This window comes from Camelus ferus, chromosome 6, assembly GCF_009834535.1.
Source record: "Camelus ferus isolate YT-003-E chromosome 6, BCGSAC_Cfer_1.0, whole genome shotgun sequence".
Lineage (NCBI taxonomy): Eukaryota > Metazoa > Chordata > Mammalia > Artiodactyla > Camelidae > Camelus > Camelus ferus.
This window is the reverse complement of record NC_045701.1, coordinates 91,031,653-91,051,638: the sequence shown is the minus strand read 5'-3', so window position 1 is coordinate 91,051,638 and position 19,986 is coordinate 91,031,653. Positions and strand designations below refer to the sequence as shown.

The 19,986-nt window shown below is 50.2% G+C and overlaps 1 protein-coding gene across 8 annotated transcripts in view; it reads right to left on the bottom strand.

Moving 5' to 3' along the window:
- Nucleotides 1-19,986, bottom strand: part of PPP2R5C (protein phosphatase 2 regulatory subunit B'gamma) — a 120,698-nt gene that overhangs the window by 47,801 nt on the left and 52,911 nt on the right. For all 8 annotated transcript variants that reach the window (XM_032482660.1, XM_032482659.1, XM_032482662.1 and 5 more), the window contains one exon: nucleotides 1,361-1,560. In XM_032482660.1, the coding sequence (XP_032338551.1) occupies nucleotides 1,361-1,560 (200 nt within the window). The remainder of the gene's footprint in view (nucleotides 1-1,360; nucleotides 1,561-19,986) is intronic.

The following is a 19,986-nucleotide window of genomic DNA, read 5'->3' as shown; positions in this document are numbered from 1 at the left end:
ATGTATTTAATATGTAATAAAGAAACATTTAAAGTCAATGGGGAAAATGGAATATTCAACACATGATATAGGGGCTAACGACTTCTCAATTTCAGAAGACAATAAAGTTATATCCCTGCCCTGTGGATTGCAGGAGGGCTACAAAGTGGACTGTGAGCAACAGCATTACGGGAATGTTAGGAGAAAATATGAGAGATTTTTCTTTGCGATTCTGGGGCTTGGAAGGCCTTCCGGAATAACTGAGAGCTGAAATTAAGTAAAGAAAAAAAGATACGTCCCACTTTTCCTGGGACTGAATGGGGAGGTTTTAGAACGTTCACTGCCCAGCACACGCCTGTGACTGTTCCTCAGGGGGACTCTGGGGGGAACCCTCAGGGCCCTCACAGCCCCAGTCTGCTGTTCCAGAGTCAGCGATAACCAAGTCCATCTCAACTTCTGGCGCAACAGGCTGTGGACTAACAAAATTAACACGACTTCCACTTCTTTTTCCAAAGAAAACATACTAAGGGAAGAAATTAACATATTTTAGGTCAACAAGTCTAGTCAATTCTGAAATATGTAGTTTTGGGGAAAAAATCAAGAACCTGAGATCAATGGAAATCAAGGTTTACCTTCCTGTCTGAGGCGACAAGGGCTGCCTAACGACAGGGGGATTAGTTTCAAAGGCAGATAAAACACCAGCAATTCAAACGACAGGAAACTGGAGCTCAGGGTCAAACAGTAAATGTTTTAGTGATGGCATCACGTGAAACGTTTCCAGGTGGGACTGACTGGGGTCACAGTGGGACCTGCAACGGACGTGACACAGACTGTGAAGGGTGAGCCTGAAGAAGACAGAGACCTGGGGGCTGAATGGAAGCAGCTGCGAACTACCTGCAGGATGACGGGGTTGGTGCCCCAGCCAACTGGGGTAGCCTGTCCTGACGCCAGCGTGGTCCCACCACTGTTTTAACTCCTCCTCATCATTACGATCTCCCCTTACATGTATGAACAACATGTTTACTTCTAAATTACGTACGGGCACTATATTAATGTTATACATCTTAAACAAATTTAAAGAACAAATGAAAATTGTAACACTTCTACCCCACAGAGGAGTTGTGCAGATTAAACGAACTAACACACATGGGGCACTCTGGTCCCTGGAAGGCACTGACTTCCCTCACTGGTATTATCTCTGTAAGCCAGGACATGTTACAGAGATTTGCGTTCTGTAAGGTGCAAGTACAAACTTCTGAACAGGAGGATTTTTTTTGTGGCAAGTGTCAGGCTCAAATGTCTCAGCAGACGCTAACTAAGAACACCAGAGTCCTGTCTGGAAGTCAGGGCTGAACACGCGGGCTGGACCGCAACCACTCACCATGTGGACCACTTCTGGGTAAACAGGCTCTGTGATGACATTCCGGTTGTGGGTGATGTATTCCACCATTTCACTTAAAGCAGCTCGTTTCACTTCCTTCCACTTTAGGTCACTTAGTGGATCGGAAACAAAGTCAAAGAGGACACAACACTGACGTAGCTTCTGGATAAAAAGCTTCTCTTGATCAGCAGGAGGAACATCTGAAGAGGAGAAAGCAAAGTATATTGACTACGAAAATGCTTAACCCAGAATTACTGTGGGACATGTGTAGACTTCTACTATTTTTATTTCAAATTAATGGAGATTCAAGAAACAAGAGAAGGGGTAGGAGTGAACAGAGGTTTAATAATTTGTTAAAGAAAACGAAAGGAAAAAAAAAACAGTCGCTGCTCAGATCATATGCTTCATATGATAAAGTTTCTATACTTTTTAACTCTCCAAAGCCACGTCGAGAGTACTGTTCCAAACAAACCCCTTCTAAGTGCACTCATTCAACAAACACATCTGAGCACCAGCGATCATGCGCCGGCACTGCGCTGGGAGTGAACAGGAGGCAGAGCACGGCCCAGCGCGGGGTGAGGGGCAGGGACAGGCACCGCGTGACAGCTGCGGCCAGAGGCACAGGCGAGGTCAGGGGAGGGCACGGGAAGGACGTTCGCTCCAGTCTGCTGCTGCTCTAAGTTGTCAGGGGAGGACACGGTGGCCGTGCCCGGCTGGCCAGCAAGCAGAAAGTGGAACCAGCCTGTGTGCTGTCATCCACGCACAGTGCAGGTCTCCACGTGGTCCTCCACGAAGCACATTTCATCTCTCACTTTGGGCTACGGTCAACACACAGGACGACAACAATAAAGAAAAGTACAAACAGGGACCACACTCAGTGTGATTCCGGGAGTGCTCGCCTGGGCCAGGTACTGTGCTAAAAGCCTTACATGTATTTACACAGACTTCTCATGTCATCTTCACAATGACACATCAGGGACAAGACAGGCTAGAGGTTCAGTGTGGAGCCAGAAAGTGGTGGAGTTCTGGATGACTCTCCAGAACTCTGGGGAGTTTGAAAGCCTCCCTCTGCCAGGGTGAGCTTGACAGCTTTTCTGGGTGAGGAGGAGATCAGTGGTGGTATCAAGGATTGGGCTTTACTGACACATTGACTGAAACGTGTCCAAGATCTGTGAAATGCTTCAGGAGATTTGCATAACTCAGTGAACCACTATTTTCCATGTGATCAACAAATGGTGTCACAGTATCAGTCGAAGGCAAAAGAGCCACTCAGAGCGCCAGACCGCGCACTGGACGGTAACGCTGTAACACGTACAGGCGGCTTGATGGCCTGGTTTCCAACTCTACCTTAAAGGTTTCTTCAGGAAACTTCTCATCTGTCAAGCTTTGGTGTAATGCCAAGCGAGATGTCCACAGCTACCTGGAAAGCCTGTAGAAACACTCCTCTTTCCCCCAAGCACGTGCCGCCTACACGCCAGCCCAGCAGCTGGCAGCACACGGAACGCAGAGGCAGACAGGAACGCCGGTCTCCTGCCAAGCCAGACGCGAAAGAGACTCGCAGACCTATGCAACAACGCCACCCTCTTACTGCATTTTTGTTTTAGGAAATATGACTTTTATAAAAAATGTGTTATGTCTGTTAACATGTAATAGGTTTATTATTTTTAATGAATTAATAAACACATTTTTCTGGTTTAGTTTTGATTGTGGACAATACTGGTGGCCAAACCCATACAAGCGAAAGCTCTCCAGGTCCCACATCATTTCTAGGGGTGTGAAGGGGCCCGGAGCCCAAAGCGTCTGAGCCCCTGCCCTGCACCACTGGCACCGCAGCCCCTGGCTCCCCTGCTTCCACTGGCCTCTCTCCACACGGGGGCCCGCCTGCCCGCGCACTCCTCCTCCCTGGCCCCCCGCCTCCTGTGGGGGCTCTAGCTCAGGCCCCTCACGTCGTGGCCAGATGGGGCCGGCCCCGGTGGTTGGTTAGTGCTCCTGCTGCCTCAAACAGTTAGCTCCCTTGCTGAGCATTTCTTCCCCAACTAGCTGCTTTCTGGGGGCAGGTGCCTGGAGATGGTTTTCTGGTTCTCTGTGCCCCCTGAAGCCGAGGGGTGAGCCCTGCAAACAGCAGGCACTGAGCACAGCACCCAAATGGCCCATTTCCTGGGAAGGTGTCTGGTTCCGTAAGGCGTGCAGAGGTCAGTGGAGCACAGCTGGGCCACAGGATGGACTTGCTGTTTGGAGGGGACTCGGGACCACGGGGACCGAGATGCGGTCCAGAGACATTCTGTGTCCTTGGAGACTGCCCAGTTACTTAAGTGGATAGTAGGTACTACAATATTTGGGCCCCTTTACATTCAAATATCCAGCCTTTTTTGATGAAAAGCTTTCATTTTCTGAATTACCTCCTTGCTTGACTTCAGTCCTCACTCAATTCTACACCTTTGCTCACCCTCCACTTTGCCAGGATCACCTTAAATGAGTGGGTCGTGTAGTCACAGCTTGTGTATCTGGAACCTTTTGGCATTCTCATGTTCTTGGTGCTGCAGAGACCCGAGAAGCCCGCGTTTACCCCTAAGAGCCTAGATATGACCTACTATGATTAAGAAGGAAGAGCACAGTAAAATCCTTTTTTTCCCATAAAATTTCTACCTAAAATTCTTCTAAAAGGCAAGAAGATCTCACCTTTCCAGAAATTATGTCAATTCCGCCAGAGTTCCAGACAGTTCGGCTGTTACCGTACTATTTTTGTTTATAGTTTATAAAAAAGTTTGTGAGTATAGACTCATGGACTCTCTTAAAAATTTTTTTTAAAACCTCACTTGGCTATTTTTACAATTTCACTGTTTTTTGTTTTTAATCTGGTGCACCAGTCAAATTGAGTATAATAGTAAAAATATTGCATCCACAGCCCCGATCAAACATTTCCATGTTTTCTGAATGCAAGTTAGTTTAGTTTCTTATTGGTCAGCACATCGGAAATGTCTTTAATTTTCTGCTGTGTTAGGACTGTCGACTGGGGGATAAAAATGAGTGGGGGTGGAAGGCTGCTTCACACCTCATGTACTCTGACTTTTTAACAGTGTGAGTTATGTCTGTTAGTCTTTAAAAACTACGAAGTCAGCATTGCTGATCCTTTCAGGAGAAAAAAGGTCCGACAGAACACAGCCCGTGCCTGACTTGATTTCTCTGATCATCACCTAATGGGAGCCAAATGTTAAAGCCCGACCAGGACTGATGCTTGTGCACCACGCTTCAGCACTCAGCGTTCAGGATCGCCGGGCTCTTAAGTGATCAGTCACGACCCTGAACTTGACCCAAATCTTACAGTTACTTCTATGAAGCAGAATAAAAAAAAAAAGAAGAAGAATGGATTTTGAATTCTGCCCATGAATAACAGTGGCTGACTTTAATTTTAAATTATGTACAGACTAATAACACTTGTTTCAGGACGTCCTATTGAGCAGTCTTGAGCCCAACAGAGAGTATCAACTGAACGGCATGACATGAGGCAACACCCTGCAGCCTGCTGGTGCTGCCAGGACCCCCCGTGAGCTCCTCGTTAACTAGAAAGGGGTGTGAAGAGGACAGCCGCCCAGTACAAGTCCCTGGACACCACCAAAACGCCCAACCCTGATGAAACTGCTGGCTTAAGAGACAGAGGGACACGAAAGAGGCAGTCACAGGTTTGGCTGGAGAACACTCTTAGTGTTATTACTGCTTCCTTTTGCTGTTTTTTAAGGGCTATCACATTCTTCCACACATACAATATCACAAGCATCTCATGTCTGTGTATCTTTTCGCCCCCTCCTCCTCCGCAAGTATTTTCACTGATGCGTCATTGTGAACTTGGGATACTTCCCAACGATTTCAAGGTAAGCCCCTGATGATACCAGAAGCTAATTGTATGGACTCACTTGTGCAAAACCTGCAGGGGCGAGGGGCAGAGAGAAGACCCTACCCCATGGATCTGGAGATGAGAATCCATCACTCTTCTGAAAGCACACTTCCTACAGAGAAGCCTGTCATTAGCTCATGACAAGTACAGATGCCTAAGGAAGGCCACCGTCAGAGTGGGCGGGGGCCCTGTTTCTGGCTTTGTGAGTCTTCCTGGTCCCACAGTGACGGAGGGCAGTGTTTTTACTCCAGTGGCCCCAGAGCAAGCTATGGGGGGGTACCTTCCACTAACCCCAGCCTCCAAAGTGAGGCTGAGCCCTGGGGGCACCCAAGGTGATAGCAATACAACCTTTACTTGCATTTTCTTCCACAAAGAATAGAGAAGTAAGATGCACTGATATTGAACACAGGGGCTGACACACACTGGAGGCGTGTACTTGCTTTGCCACTGGGCAAGTGCGGTCAAGGGTCTGGAGGCCCCTGCCGGGCAGGGAGGGCCTGCGGCCGTCCTCGGAGAGCCCTGAGCCACTGACCGCAGCGCAGCCAGCTTCAGAGGTGGCTCCGGCACACGCCCCTCAATTACAGGAGGGCCAGATGAACGGTAACCACCGAGCCACCGGCTAGGACACGAGGCTGAACCACTCAGCTGTCACTGTGTGCGAACAGGCAGCATGTGAATTGTTTGTGGGAAGAAAAATTATTAAAGGGAAAAAAAAAAGCCAAGCCCACTTCTACGTGATAATCTTGGCGGTGAAGAAACACTCCAAGACACAAAGAGGACCAGCTTCCCTGGCAGTGGCAGACATGACAGAACCAGGCCTTTCTGGTACGTTGATGATGGCTTTTTCCAAGTAAACTCAACCCCAAGGAAACAGAGGCAGAGCTGCACAGACTGCAGGCCTGGAGACGGTCACTGCAAGGAAGGACCCCCAAGGCACAGCCACGAGGGTGGGGGTACTTTGAGGTCACCCATGGGACACCCACCCAGCAGCTCATACAGCAGCCTGATGCTCAGAGACCCTGGCGCATCCTGACGGCCCAGCGGGTGGGACCCGGCGCCTATGATCATGGCTGGGCCTGCGCCCCCAGACAAGAGACGCCCTATCCAGAATGGAAACCAGTGATCTCCCCCAGAGGAAAGGGCCAAACCTTCCGCTGTGGCGTCCTCTTGTCTTTCTAAAGTATTTACTCTTGGTGCCAAGTGGGCAGGACTAATGTTGACTCTGACGACCAACGGTCTGGAGTAAATGTGGGACTCATCATCAAGGCGCACTCCATTCCACTCAGCTCTGGGTCCCCTACGAGGACACTGAATAGATGGCACGGTGCCCCCACCAGCAAAAGTTCAACAACATTGGCTGGTTTTGAGGGAGAAAATTCAGGCACCGTGTTTTGAAAGACCATTTGCCCCAGTGCCTCCTGCATCTCCTCTGTCCCAGATCAAGTGTCCACAGACACCAGGGCCAGGGCCCCTCTGCTACACCAGCGCCTCTCAAGGCGCCAACAGCCCGGAGCCTCAGAGCCTCGAATGAGCCTTGGTGCCCGTCAGACGGAGTCCCTCACCCTGTGCTGCTTCCTATCTGACTCTTCACGGATCTTTTCAATTCCATTATTGACTGGGGGGGACGGATGTCTCTGTGATACTGACTCTGTCAATCCATGAATATGGAATATTTCTCCAATTACTCTTTTCCTTAAATGCCTTTCAGTAAAAATTTACAATTTTCTCCTAAAAATGTATTACACATCATTTTTTAGATTTATTCTTAGGTATTTGTTATGTTCTGGTGTTATTGCAAATGGTTTCCTTAAAAAGACACAAGAGTTTTCTAATGGCCACTGTGACAGAGAGAATGATTCGGGGCATTACTTCTGTACCTAGCTACCTCTTATTAATTCTAGTGACGTATCTGTCAGTCCCTCCTGTTTCCGGTTGTGCCATCCCTTCCCCTGGGAGCTCCGACACTGCTCTTCCCGCCTGAGCAAGGCTGCTAGGAAGTGGTGAGTGCAGCGCCTGCTCCCTCCACCTTGGGGGGATGGGGAGGCCCTCAGTGGGTCACCACCCAGTGTGACGCTTCTGCTGGACTCCCTCATTAACACCGACTAGGTTAAGGAACCGGGTTGCTATACAGACTCAGCGCCATCCGAACCCACATCCAACAGAGACGTCTGTGAACTGGGTACGTGGGCTCTACAAGGTATGTGGAAATACAAAGGGTCGCCATGAACCAAGACCCCTGGAGGAGATCAATGTTGGGGGGAACTCGCTGTTCCAGTATCGAGACCCCCTGGAAAGCTTCATGAGTGAGAACAGTCCAGGCCAGTACTGTGGCCGAGAACGGGGGCTGGACAGGCCTGTGCAGGTGTGGATACCCGACTCCTGCAGAACCCGGTTATGGAACAGCGAGGAGAGGTCAGCTTCAACAATACAGCTCTGGGACAAGCAGGTGCCCAGGGACAGAAAGGGTGGAAGGAGAAAGAAAGAAGGAACTGGACCACACTGTATACAAAAATAAAAAATCAGCTCCTAGAAGGTTAGCACTTCAACCTGAAAGACAAGACTCTGGCAGATAAGACTCGGGTAGAGAGAGGAGAGAAGGACCTCTCGAGCCCTAAGAACAGTCATCGTTAAAAGGCAGACACATGAACTAAGGAAAATCAAATGCTTTTCTTCATCAAGACACCACAAAGAATGAAAAAACACTATTGAATACGTATAGCCAGTGAATTAATGTCCAGTAAATACATATATTTCTAATTTATCAGTGAGAAATACCCAGTGGAACAGCAGAAAAGTAGGCAACAGGCTTCACCAGGCGCTTCAGTAGTTCGCTCGAAAGCTCATCACTCCTGAAAGGACCGTTGCTCCTTAACGCCCAGAGGAGCGCAAGGCGAAGCCGCAGCGAGGCTCCTGCGGCACCCAACTGACGGGCGGAGAGTCTGACCACCCCGAGCGCCAGCAGAGCCGCAGGCAAACCTGCCCTGCGCGCCGGGAACTGCACTCGTGGGCCCCGAACCCGTGAACTTCACACACACGTACCCGCCACCGCCCCACGGCACTTGGAGCTCAAGCTGGAAACAGCTCAAGTGTCCACCAGTCGTGGGTACGACATCACACTCCGAAGCAACGGAGATGAACGGAATACAGCGACACAACACGGGCACACCTCACAAAACACAGTTGAGCGAAAGAAGCAAGACAGAAAGGATTGACTCAGTATGACTCCATTCACGCAGAATCTAGAAACCGGTGTCTCTGAAACACACACAGGACCTGCAGGTCATCTTGGGGGTTGCTCGGTGGGGGTGGCTGGTTATATGAGTATTTGCTTTGCAATTATTCATTACACTTTATATTTGTTGTCTATGCTTCTGTGAGTTACAATACAAATTTAAAAGGCTACAGAATACATGCATATGGCTAAGACAACCAAACCAAAAAAAAACAAAAAAACAAACAAAAAAAACCCCCAACAAAACCTCAAGGGCACATAAGAACACAGAGTGAGACGTGAACCTCCTCCCTCCACACCCTCTACACCCATCCTCTGCCTCCAACTCTCCTCCCAAAGGCAGCCACCGGGGCCAGTGCCTGCAGCCCCGAGCCGCCCTGCGCGCATGCAGACAGGGATGCCTCTTCCCCGACGGCTTCGAGGAGTCAACACGGACAGCCTCCAGACTGACCCTGACCTACCTGGGACTGGCACGCGCACACGCACACGCACACGCACGATCCCAACGCATTTTCTAACGTCCCTCCACGTGCTATTTATGTTGAAGAATTTAAGCTCTGAGTATCTCTTTTTTTAATCGAAAAAAATTCCCAACCAAGACGAAGTTTTAAGTCATCTCTAATTTTTTTCTAATGATACAAAGTTTCTCCCTCACCCTCTCTTTCTTTCTCTGGTTGATGAATTTCAAAATTACAATAAATCTTTCTGAATGCCAAAATGCAAGTATCACAGTTTATCTGTTGTATTCAAGGTTTCCAGTGTAAATATCAGATTTCCCACCTGATGTCCCACAAAGCAGTCTGCAGGTCTCTCAGTGGTTTTCTCTTTCTTTCTTGGCCATCCTTAAAACATGGTTTGACCTACAATCACCAGTGTCCTAGACTTGATGGGACGTGGTAGTTTAGCTTCACCCATCCTGTGCCCCTGGTCAGGTTTCCTGGTGGACAGTGCTTCATTCAAACACAGCCCACGCGATCCCTGCCTCACGCTCCGTCTACATGAACACAAGGAGCTGAGTAACCACCAGGTAGTGCGAAGGGGGCAGAGCGTCCAGTGGGCGCACCTGTAGCTCCCCTGGCTGGTGGTGGGCCCAGGGTGACAACGCTAGGCAGACGCCCTAGCCCCTGTCTGCAGTGCTGCCCCCCCCCCCCCCCCCAGTCCTGCGTGGAGTTCCAGTGCTCGGGCAAAACCGGAGCACTGCCCGCTGCATCAACCTGGGTGTGAATCTGGTGACGACCTAAGACTGCCCAGCAGCCACAACACCAACACTCTCGTTTTACACGTTTTGCTAGTGACAAGCTGTAGCTCAAAATCCAGTATGAACGCTCCCTTTTCAAATCCCAATTCCGTAGGTTATGGGCTTGGCTGCACACATCACAAGTTCACACGCTCCTTCCCACAAGGAAGGACCTGCCACCCCGGGCTGTGTCAGGGGTGGGAGTCTGCTCAGGACAAGTAGGTAAATCACTCCACCTCCACCCCCTCTGGTTTCCCCACACACCTGGGGCACTGCTCCCTCCAGCCTGAGATCCTCCCTCCTCTGGCTGGTCTGTGATTCCTCTGCTTCCTTTATTTGCGCACAGAGAAACATTCACTTTCCGTCACCCACCCCAGCCCACCACCCCTCCCTCCTGAAGCTACAGTGTCATTTTGGGAGCCGGGTATTTTCATCTCAGTGAGCGGCGGCTGAAGCCACGGTCCACTCATTCAGTTCTCTGCCCTGAGAACTGGCAGCCTCGGCAGGGCCTGGGCGGGGACAGATGGCAGCGGGCGGACAGAGACAGCTTCCTCAGAGGAGCTCCTGCCTACAGCAAGTGAGTTTTTCAGTGAAGAAAGCCACGTGGAAGGATCAAACTGATTTTGAGCCTGGGCTCCACCGTAAGGACGCAGGGGAGTCAGGACGTGGTTCTAAGCTTCAGCTTCCCTCAACTGCAAAACCTCCGGTGGACACACGCACACGCACACACACGGATATTCAGGACTGTCTGCCTCCTCCTGGTGCAGGGGACACACAGGGTGCCGGCTGAATTAAAGCCAGGAAAGACCAAGACAAGTCAAACTCCGAGGAATAAAGACACAAATTCCCAAACGGTGTGATATGAGGACAGGGGCCACATTTCCCGCTGAGGAACGCAGCTCCAGAACGCCCGTCGGGGATGAATCGACTCACCGTCAGTACAAGTTAGCAAGCGCCCGACACCTCTGGTCATGCTGCTTCACCTTCACTCAGACTGCGTTTCGGATGAAATACTAAATAGCGCTACCGCACCTGGTGCCCAACCGGCTCCAGCAACGGAAAGCTGCTCTTATCTAAAGCCCAAGGGCAGGGATCGTTTCAGGAAAAACAACTGCTTTTATTACACTTGACAAATAAGAGATGGCCAAAGGAAGGTTCCAGAACTTTTAATATGTTTACCTGCAGACAGAACAGAGCTGGGAGAAGGAGATGCTGAAAAAATACGTATAGTTTTTTCCAATTTTATGTTCTCAGCTCCCTTGCTCTGCATCTCGGATAGACAGGAGTGGCTCTTTCCGTACACGGGCTCCCTTATGGTGGACTCTGGCTCCTCACCGCGTCTGGCTCAGGGCGCAGCAGGAAGCACAGGACCCTTGGACAGCGAGTCCGGGACTCAGGGCCCTAAGGGGACACAGGCACCCAGATACCGGGGGCCTTGGGTGCAGGCATGCGTCCACCCTCTGGGGAGTCTGAGCAAAGATTGGCGCTGGCCCCGCTGGTCCCCTCCTCGGGGCTGCCGGCCTCCCGTCTGCTCACAGGGCCCATCCCTCAGGTCCAGGACTAATTAACTAGTGTTAATAATTAACCCATGCGCGGCTCTGGTCTTCACCTCACCTGCCCACCACCTCATCCCTGCCAAGAGGCCAGTCACAGTAAGGACAGCAGCCAGTGAAGAGCGACCGCTCCTCTGTCTCCACGGCCCAGTGCGCTCTGAAGACGGGAGTGGCCCACGTCCTCCCAGGGACAGGGAGCTGACCGCTCCCCTCGGGGGCTTTCTGACGTCTGACCCTGAACTTGGCCTCCTTTGGGGAGGATGGGGGAGATGAAGAGGGAACACAGCATCCTCCACCTCTGCTGAACCCTCCGCAAGGAACAGGTGGTCGACAAATGTGCTGCGAAAACCAACGACAAGGTCCTTAAATGAAACTCACAGTCTTCAACTGCAAACAAATGATGCACTAACATATATTACACATTTTTGGAGAATTTTGTTTTCAGAACAATACATACTTACTGTAAAATAAATAAAACCCAAACAACATAAGAAAGGAAAACTCAGAGAGCAGCACTGTTGGCATTGTGATGCGCACCTGCCTGGGGGGGGGGTCTCTCTGTGCACACAGATGTGCTGAAACGTTTGAACGAGCCGCTGAAATTGTGCTTTCTTCACTTCTCTGTTTTTTTTTTTTTTTACCTTACTCAACCCTCTGTCAAGAATGTCCCGTAGATCAAGAGACCAATATCTTTAATTGTTTGGTATTCCACTGTCCATGTGTGCTATAATTTAATAAATCAAACCTTATAAGAATAAGTCTTCTCATGGTGGTTTTTAAAAATAACATTATAAAAAATGCTTTAATTTATGATTAAAGACAGAACACATTCATCTAGTTCTGCTCCCTTCTGAAGGCTCACTGAAAGGACAGTGAATTTTGTAATGACTTAACGCCTTCAGGGCAACAGGGATGCTGGGTTGGAGAGCAGGTGGAGGAGGGCTCTGGCCGGATGCCCGGGAGAAAGGGGTGGCGGACAGTGGCATGGCTGTGGGACGGTGGGGGAGCCCGAAAGGCCCCAGGAAGGACGGCCACAGGTGCCACAGAGCAGGGGTGTAGATGGGCCAACAGTGGGGAACTGGGGGATTGGTGGAAAGGTGCTTAATGTCGTCCTCCACAGACCCCTCTGCCCTTGACGCAAAAACTACAGGTCTCTTCTCTGCAGAGCTGGGCTTTCCTTCTGGAATCAGCAGAGTAGTAATAGCCAACCTCTCACTGTGGCAGCAAAAAAGCTTGAGAAAACATTTTTTAAAAACCTGTTTAAGGGCATGAATGAGCTCATAAAATAGCGAGGATTTACAGGACCAGCAAGGACGGACCACTGAAACCCAAAGAGATGAGCCCTGCACCAGGGGTCACCTCCTAGGGGGAGCGAGGCAACACTGGACCCAGGGCCCGGGAGGCGGGGAGGGGCTGGCGAGACCCCCGTGCTCACCAGATAAACACATACACGTGAGACAAACGGCGGAGCCAATGTGGCAAAACGCTGACCTGTGGGTGAAATGTGATAAAAGAAAATTCTTTGTATCACTCTTCAACTTTCTATAAATTCAGAATTATTTCAGAAAGTTAAAAGTCAACAAAGCACAATCAGGAATGGAAGCTGAGTTTTACCAAATGCCATCTCAGGTCTGTCCAGATGCTTGCATTCCTTTTCCTTGACCTGTTAACACCTCGCCCCTCTCCTTCCCACCAGGCTGGCCAGAGGTGTCTCTCCCCTTTCCTTGCTCCTTCCTCTGCTGGGTGCCCTTCCAAACCCTGCTCTCAGGTTTCATCCCTCTCCCTGCCCCAATTGCCCAATTAATCCGTTTCTGCTTCTATGTTTACAGAATTCAGGATTCTTTATTTTGGTCCTTTTCTTTCTTCTTAAGTGTTTTGATGATTCCCTCTCATCCTCATTTAACAACCACGTCACGCGTCACCTCCGCAAGTGGTCACACGTCTCGTTCACTGGCTCCCTGAGGGCATCCTGGTCCAGCCTGGCCGGCCCCTCCTCCTACCCGCTGGCTGCCTCCCTGGGCCCAGCCTGTGCTTTGGCCCCAGCAGTCACCGAGGACATCACCAGGGACAGCGACGGCGTCAGGAGGGACAGGTGACAGATGGGATGCACTCAGGGCAGTCCTGCAGCTAGGCTTTACTACTACCGATGGCCGTTCATTGAGGATGGAGCTTCCAAGAGGCTGGAAGGTCCTCTTTCATGGTTTAACTCAAGTTGGGGAGACAAGCAAATACAACCCCAAACCCCAAATCCCACAAACAAAGTGATGTTAGGAAAGAAGAAACCCTAGTGATGGGATAGATGGGTGGGGAGGCCTGGCCATGCTAAGGAGGAAGCAGCGGTGGCAAGATCCAGCTAGGCCACACCAGCCAGGGACACGCCACCCGGTCCAGGCCAGCAGCACCGCCCCCTCTGCCCTGAGGGCCTCCTGGGGAGGCCTGGCTTCTACCTTCATACTTATCCTTGTTCTTACTGCATTTTGAGGAGAGAATAAGGCTTCTACTATTTCATCTTGTTGGAAACTCAGCAGGTGTCCCCCATGCACCCTTACATGTGAGATGTAAGGGCTTCCTGAGCACTTGTCGTCTAAGCCTCTCTGGTTCGCGGAGATAACCTGTGGTCATCACCCGACTGGGGGTGGCTCCCCTACCGGGCCCCCCGTCCCACCAGCTTTCTCAGCTCTGTCTTGCTGTCCCTCTAGCCCTGGACGCCAGATCGTCTGGGAGAAGCACACACGCCCATGGCAGGTCTGTCACCCACGACGGTGCTTCGGTGCGATGAAGCAGCTCCGTCTCACTGAACCACTACCGCCATGACCCTTGTTTTTTGTATCTGCCTAACGTAGTTTTACTCTCTCTTTTTAAAAATATCCTTTTATGTATTACCCATCACATTTTAGGATTTAAAGTGGAAGTCAGAAGAATCAAATTTGTTCAATTTGTTACATACAGTAGTACCCATATAAGGGTGAATGTAACTTTAAAAATTACAGAAATAATCCTTAAATTTTGCTAGTCTAGAAAAATGTATGCAACACCGCAGCCAGATGTTTAACATGAAATAGTATATTTAAGTAAATTTATTTAATTTACGTAGCATTTTGAAAAGAACTACCTTCAGACCCTTGAGATAAAATCCTTGAAATATAACTTTTCAGAATAACAGGATGACTCACTTACAGGAACAATAAAACTAGCTGTAAACGTGTGTGATCCTAGAAGCTGTAATTCTGGTCCCAAACTGGCCGGTCGGGAGCCCAGGAGGGAAGGCTGCGCCTGGGGCCACCCTGTCCCCGCGGCCGCAGGTCCCGGGCCGCCCAGCCTGAGCGCCCCGTCCGCAGCTCAGCTGAAACCCCGTCCACTTGCTGGCCTCCATTGCATACAGCGTTTCAGATGCGTTTTTGCCGGAAATCTGATCCTATTTATTTTCCCTTGGGGACTGAAGAATTTCCTTAAACAACTTTGAAAATCTAATTTCCTACTGTACTTTATCTTGCTAATTTTCCATACTATCTTCATTTTTAATTCTTTTAAGGAATGCTGACCATTCTTGAGTGCTTCCTATACGCTAGGTATTATTGTAACTCTTCTAAGCCCACAAATCCTGCTACACAAATGAGGAGACAGATGCACAGAGGTTAAGGTGACAGCTCAGAAGTGACAGGGCTGCTGTCTGAGCCTGGACACTGTGGCTTCAGAGGCTCTCGATGGCCCGTGGGAACAAGCAGCCTGCCTGTGAGGGGACAGTTCCAGTCCACGCTGGACCGTCCAGTTGGCCAGGAGCCCTTCCAAACCTCCCAGGCTGGCTCCCCGCATGCCACCTTCTCCTTTCAGGGTGAAGCGTGGCCTTGCAGTCCTTGGTCAAGATAAGGATAATCTGTCCCCCAGCCTGTAAATCGTAACAAAACCTTAACAAAATATTATTTCTAAGACCTTAAAAGCTCCTCAAAAAATATGTAAATTAAAAAGTCAGTGGTGCCTAATATAAATAACTTTGGTGTGGGCCAAGGTCCCCATTATTTAATATCCTAGATTGCGGTGGGGGGGAGGTGGGCAGGGGTGTAATTAAGGAATCCTTTAAACAAATTGTCAAATGTGGGATTTTTGCCTTAACTCCAAGTCTGACCTAGTAACATTACCACCGACCAACTATCCAAATCATCAACTTTTCCTTCTCTTGAATACTTAGCTGAGTGTAAAATGTGCCCCAAGCTGGAAGTCACCAAGGGGACAGAGCGTTTCAGTTCCTTATTGTAATTCACCCACAAGCTCTCAGCCCATGCCCACACCTCAGGCACCCCCGCATCCCGCAGCCCACTCGTGGCCAGGAAACATCGCTGTCACAGCACCTGCCAGTCTTCCTTAGATGCCCTGGCTAAGGAGCTGTGCTCCTCACATTGTCCAAGGAACAGTTCTGGGGCCACCAGTCAGGCTGCAATCGGAGACCCGAGCCCTGAAGAGGCTGCATTTTCCTGTTACTGTGAATGTGCTCTGAATACACTCCTGAAAGTAAAATGCTTCTCCAGGAATCTGGCAAGAAAGGGAGGCAAAATAGAAGCTCCTGCCAGACCGTCTAACCTTTCCCTGAGTCTTTTTTTTTTTTTAATATCTTGTGCTTACAAGTGAGCTGTGTTTAAGAAAGTGAATCTCCAAGATTTGAGCACTTTTTTTCACAGATTTCTGGCAGAGTCATCTTGGGAAAGGAAAGGGCAGAGGTGGTCAAGTGGAGGGTTTATTTGATTGTCCCAGCATATGGTAAAGATTCACTGCTCTAATCTCCAACCAGAGTCCCGATAAGACCAAATTGGTATCTTAACGCATAAATCCCTTGTACAAATGCTGCCAAGCAACTTGACAGCCCTTGGGCACTGAGTGTGTGTTCTGTGACCTCATCATGGGCGAAGGCTCTGAAGTTTCACCTACAGGACCCGAGTCTGGGAAGAGAATTTCTCTGGAACAGCCTCCTGAGCTTGAGAGGGAAACACTTACTCAGATCAATTACTGGCAGCCTGTGGGATGTCAACAGCCACACTCAGATGCCTAATTAAGGGATCAGTTAATGTCACCATCTTTCTTCCTCTCCTTTTTTTGAGATGACTATTTTTGGTCCAGACCACAAAGACCACTTCCTTCTGAAACTGGCCTCCATGTTGCTGTCATCACACACAACCTCAGGCCGGAGCACGGAGATGAGGCTTTCCCGTCCCAGAAAGGCTTCCGGGGGCCATGCCAACAAGCACCCTGCCTAGGCTCGCAGGCCCACCCTTTGCAAAAAGGGATACCACTGTCCTCGCTGGGCCACATGTGGTCAATCGGAGGAACAGAGGAACAAAATTTGGGTTCAGTGAAGATGGAAATCAAAACCAAAGCACTCCAAACCGTATTAGAAAATTTGAAACACAAACATACTTATAGTGCTTTGATGTTTCTGACAGTTATTTATAGACATTATGCTGCCTGGCCCCTGACAATCCCACAGGATCTCTTCTGGATGAGTTACTCGCCCTGACGATCGGCGGGGAGAGACAGAACTCGAACCCAGGCCCTCTACTCAGGACACTGTGTCCTCGCAAACAGAAAGCAAGTGAATATACGGAAGGGGTCTCAGGCCAGATTATCGGAGCCGGGAATGACTGTAAAATTAACAATGGTCACCCATGGTGGTAGCTTCCACCATGCCACAGACTTATTAGATCAGGCACTCCAGGCAACTCTGCGATCCTACAACAACTTGTGCCAAACTTAGAGAGTGTAAGAATCTCCTCGCCAACTTACAGTAACCCCATCTCCTTAAAACATCTGCTCTGGACAGACCATGCTGGCCAAGCAGGGCTGGGTCACCAGCAGGGCCGGGCGCCGTCTCGGGCTAGTGGGGACCCTGGTACAGGCCCACTGTCGGCCAGAGGGGCAGACGTGGGCTGACCTCTCTCACACCCGGACCCCACTCTGGGCAGCCTGGGCCAGAAGTAAACAATTTGATCCCAGGGTGACCTTCTGCCAAGTCAAAGCTTTTCTCCTGAAAACTGAAGTACCAACCATTAGTTTTCACTAGTTGGAATTGGAATTTGGAAGCAAGGGAAGAACCGGGCAAGTCTGATGACCCGATCGCCACTGCTGACATGACTGATGGTGGCATGTCTCAGACCCTGGGCCAGGTGCTCTCACCCTCACCTCCCTGGGCCCCACAACTGCTCTGTGAGGCCAACATATCATTACCCCAATTTGCAAGTGAAGAACCAGTTACTTGGCGGGGTGAGTAACTTGCTTGAGCTCCACCCCCAAGCAGAAGCTCAGAGACACTCAGAGGAATTGCCTGGCAGATGAGGCACAAAGCGGCAGCGCCGGAGAGGCCGGATAGGACGGGCCCGCGCGCCGGAGCGTGGACGGGAGTGAGCAGACAGCTGCGGCCGTGGCCCAAACCCTGTCTCCAACTGGAGCTAGAACCTGAGAGAAGGGCCTTCTCGGTGGGCTCCTGGACTCAGAGGGCCCATCCCAGGTTGCGGGGCCTCAGAAACTCACCAGCACCTCCGGACGCTGCTGCATCTGTGCGGTCGTGCTGTCATCCACTTGGATACACTTTTTACGAAGCCCTGTCCTAGGCAATGACAACCCAAGGCATCGTGGATTTGACAGGCTAATTATATATTTTAATGTTCATCGATACATAATTATTAAAGGATGATCAGCTCTGAATCACTTAAAATCATCTCTCGTGCCACCCATGGTGGGTGCCGACTGCACCTGGAGGGATCCTGGGCTGCACACGGTATAAAGAACACAGCAGGAGCTCCTGTGTGGCCGAGCTCACGCCCTCCATGTGGGCTCTTACACCCAACAACGTGCAGCGAGAAGCAAGATCATTCAATCCCAACCCGACAGTCTACTTCTCTCACTGAGAGAATAAACAATTCCTCTCGGTCTCCACTGACCCGTGGCCAGGCTGTGGTCTATAAATAAATCACTGTTTAGGAACCCAGTGTTAGAACCTCCCCACGGATCCTGGGCTATCAGTTCTTCTAGGTTTTGCCTTCAAATCCATATCATAATGTTGCTGCTAAAATAGGAACGTCTTTGGACAAATTAACTCAACTTTAACCAGTGGAAATAACGATGAATTCTTCTACTTAAGGAATGTGCTACAATAGGGGGGCACGTCCGACTTCACAGAACAAGCAGGAAGGCAAGCACCTTCCTCTGCACCTGCTGCAATGGTTTGGGAATCACAGGCCAGAAGGCTGCTGAGAAGGCTGCCACGCCCACTGGCCCACTAGCAGCACGAAGTTTTTTCTGAGGTTGTGCTGAATAGCTCCATTCAAAGGTTGAACTGGCCCTCAAAACTGGCTTGTAATACTTTTTTTTTCTTTAATAGACTGCTGTATGTGTTCTAATATTTTAGGCCATATCCAGTTCTTTTTTGGAAACAGCAAAAATATCAACAATATAATGTCTATATAAAATGCAAGCATGTCTTATACATTAAACTAGCATAAATACCAACAGGAGGGGTCATACTTCATTTGTGGTAAAACCAACAAAACACACTGAAGTGGACATGGTGCACTCCCTGAGGCGGTTCCCACGGGGACTGTCACCTTCAGCCGGGACGATGGGGGGACACAGAAGTGCCTGGGCACCTGTGCTGGGTGAGCGCATTTCCAGAAGGCCCCACCGCAGCCGTCTGCCCAACCCCTACCCGCACTCCTGCGTTTCCTCACCTTCCTGCCCTTCACTCTGCCGAGTCCCCCATCCCATGCTGCCTCGAGCCCAGCCGGCTGGCAGACGCCCCCGGGCTCACTCTGTCTGTCTCCACCGTCCCCCCGCAGACCCCCCGAGGTGTACAGCTCTCTTCCCATCACTCTGGGACCACAGACGCGCTGAACGCAGGCCCTTGTGTGGATCTGGGGTACCCTGCTTCATCCATTTACGCCGTTCCACTCAAGATTCAGGTACAAGAGCTATAATCTGATCCAACTGGATAGAAATCAAGCACAGCCGTGATAAACCTGAACTGAGCTCCTTCACTAGACACAACGAATCGCACTGGACGGATGCTCGGCCGAGGCAGGGCCCCCACTTCCTGTCTGGTTATCCCTGCTGCTCCCGCTGATCTGGGCCAACTCTCAAAGCAGCAGCGCACCAGGTCAGAACCTCCAACGCCACAGCTGAGAACTGGGCACCGTTCCGAGGCAGACCTTCCCTCATCAGTTTAGGCGAAACCCTGGTCTGGTTTTGAGACAGCAGCGCATCAACCCTATGCAATTCCACCTGTGATAACTGCAGTCGTCACTGACGTGCATGGTTACAGGGCATGTAAAATACGACCTGTTAACAGAACCTGAGCTGATGGGTGCAGAAACCCCCTGTCCTGGGGACTGCAGCCCACTGGGAGGACGAGGCAGCAGCGGTGGCATTTTTAGGGCTTACACTTCAGTTTTCCTTTGAGTCACAAAGCCATCTAGCTAAGACCTCTGCCCTGACGGCAGGCCTGAACAAAGCAGATGTTTTCTTTACAAAAGTAACATTCTTTTTACAGAATGACACTCACAGACCCTGAGGTTCAGATACCACCAAGCATGCCCTCATTTCAGTTCTAGCTCCAAAGAGGCAAGGATGCTGAGCTGTGGCAGCAGAGGACAAAACAGAAACGACTTCTGAAACTTTTCTTTTTTGTCACTAGGGACACTGAATCAGTGTTCAGTTTCGAGTACAATTTCA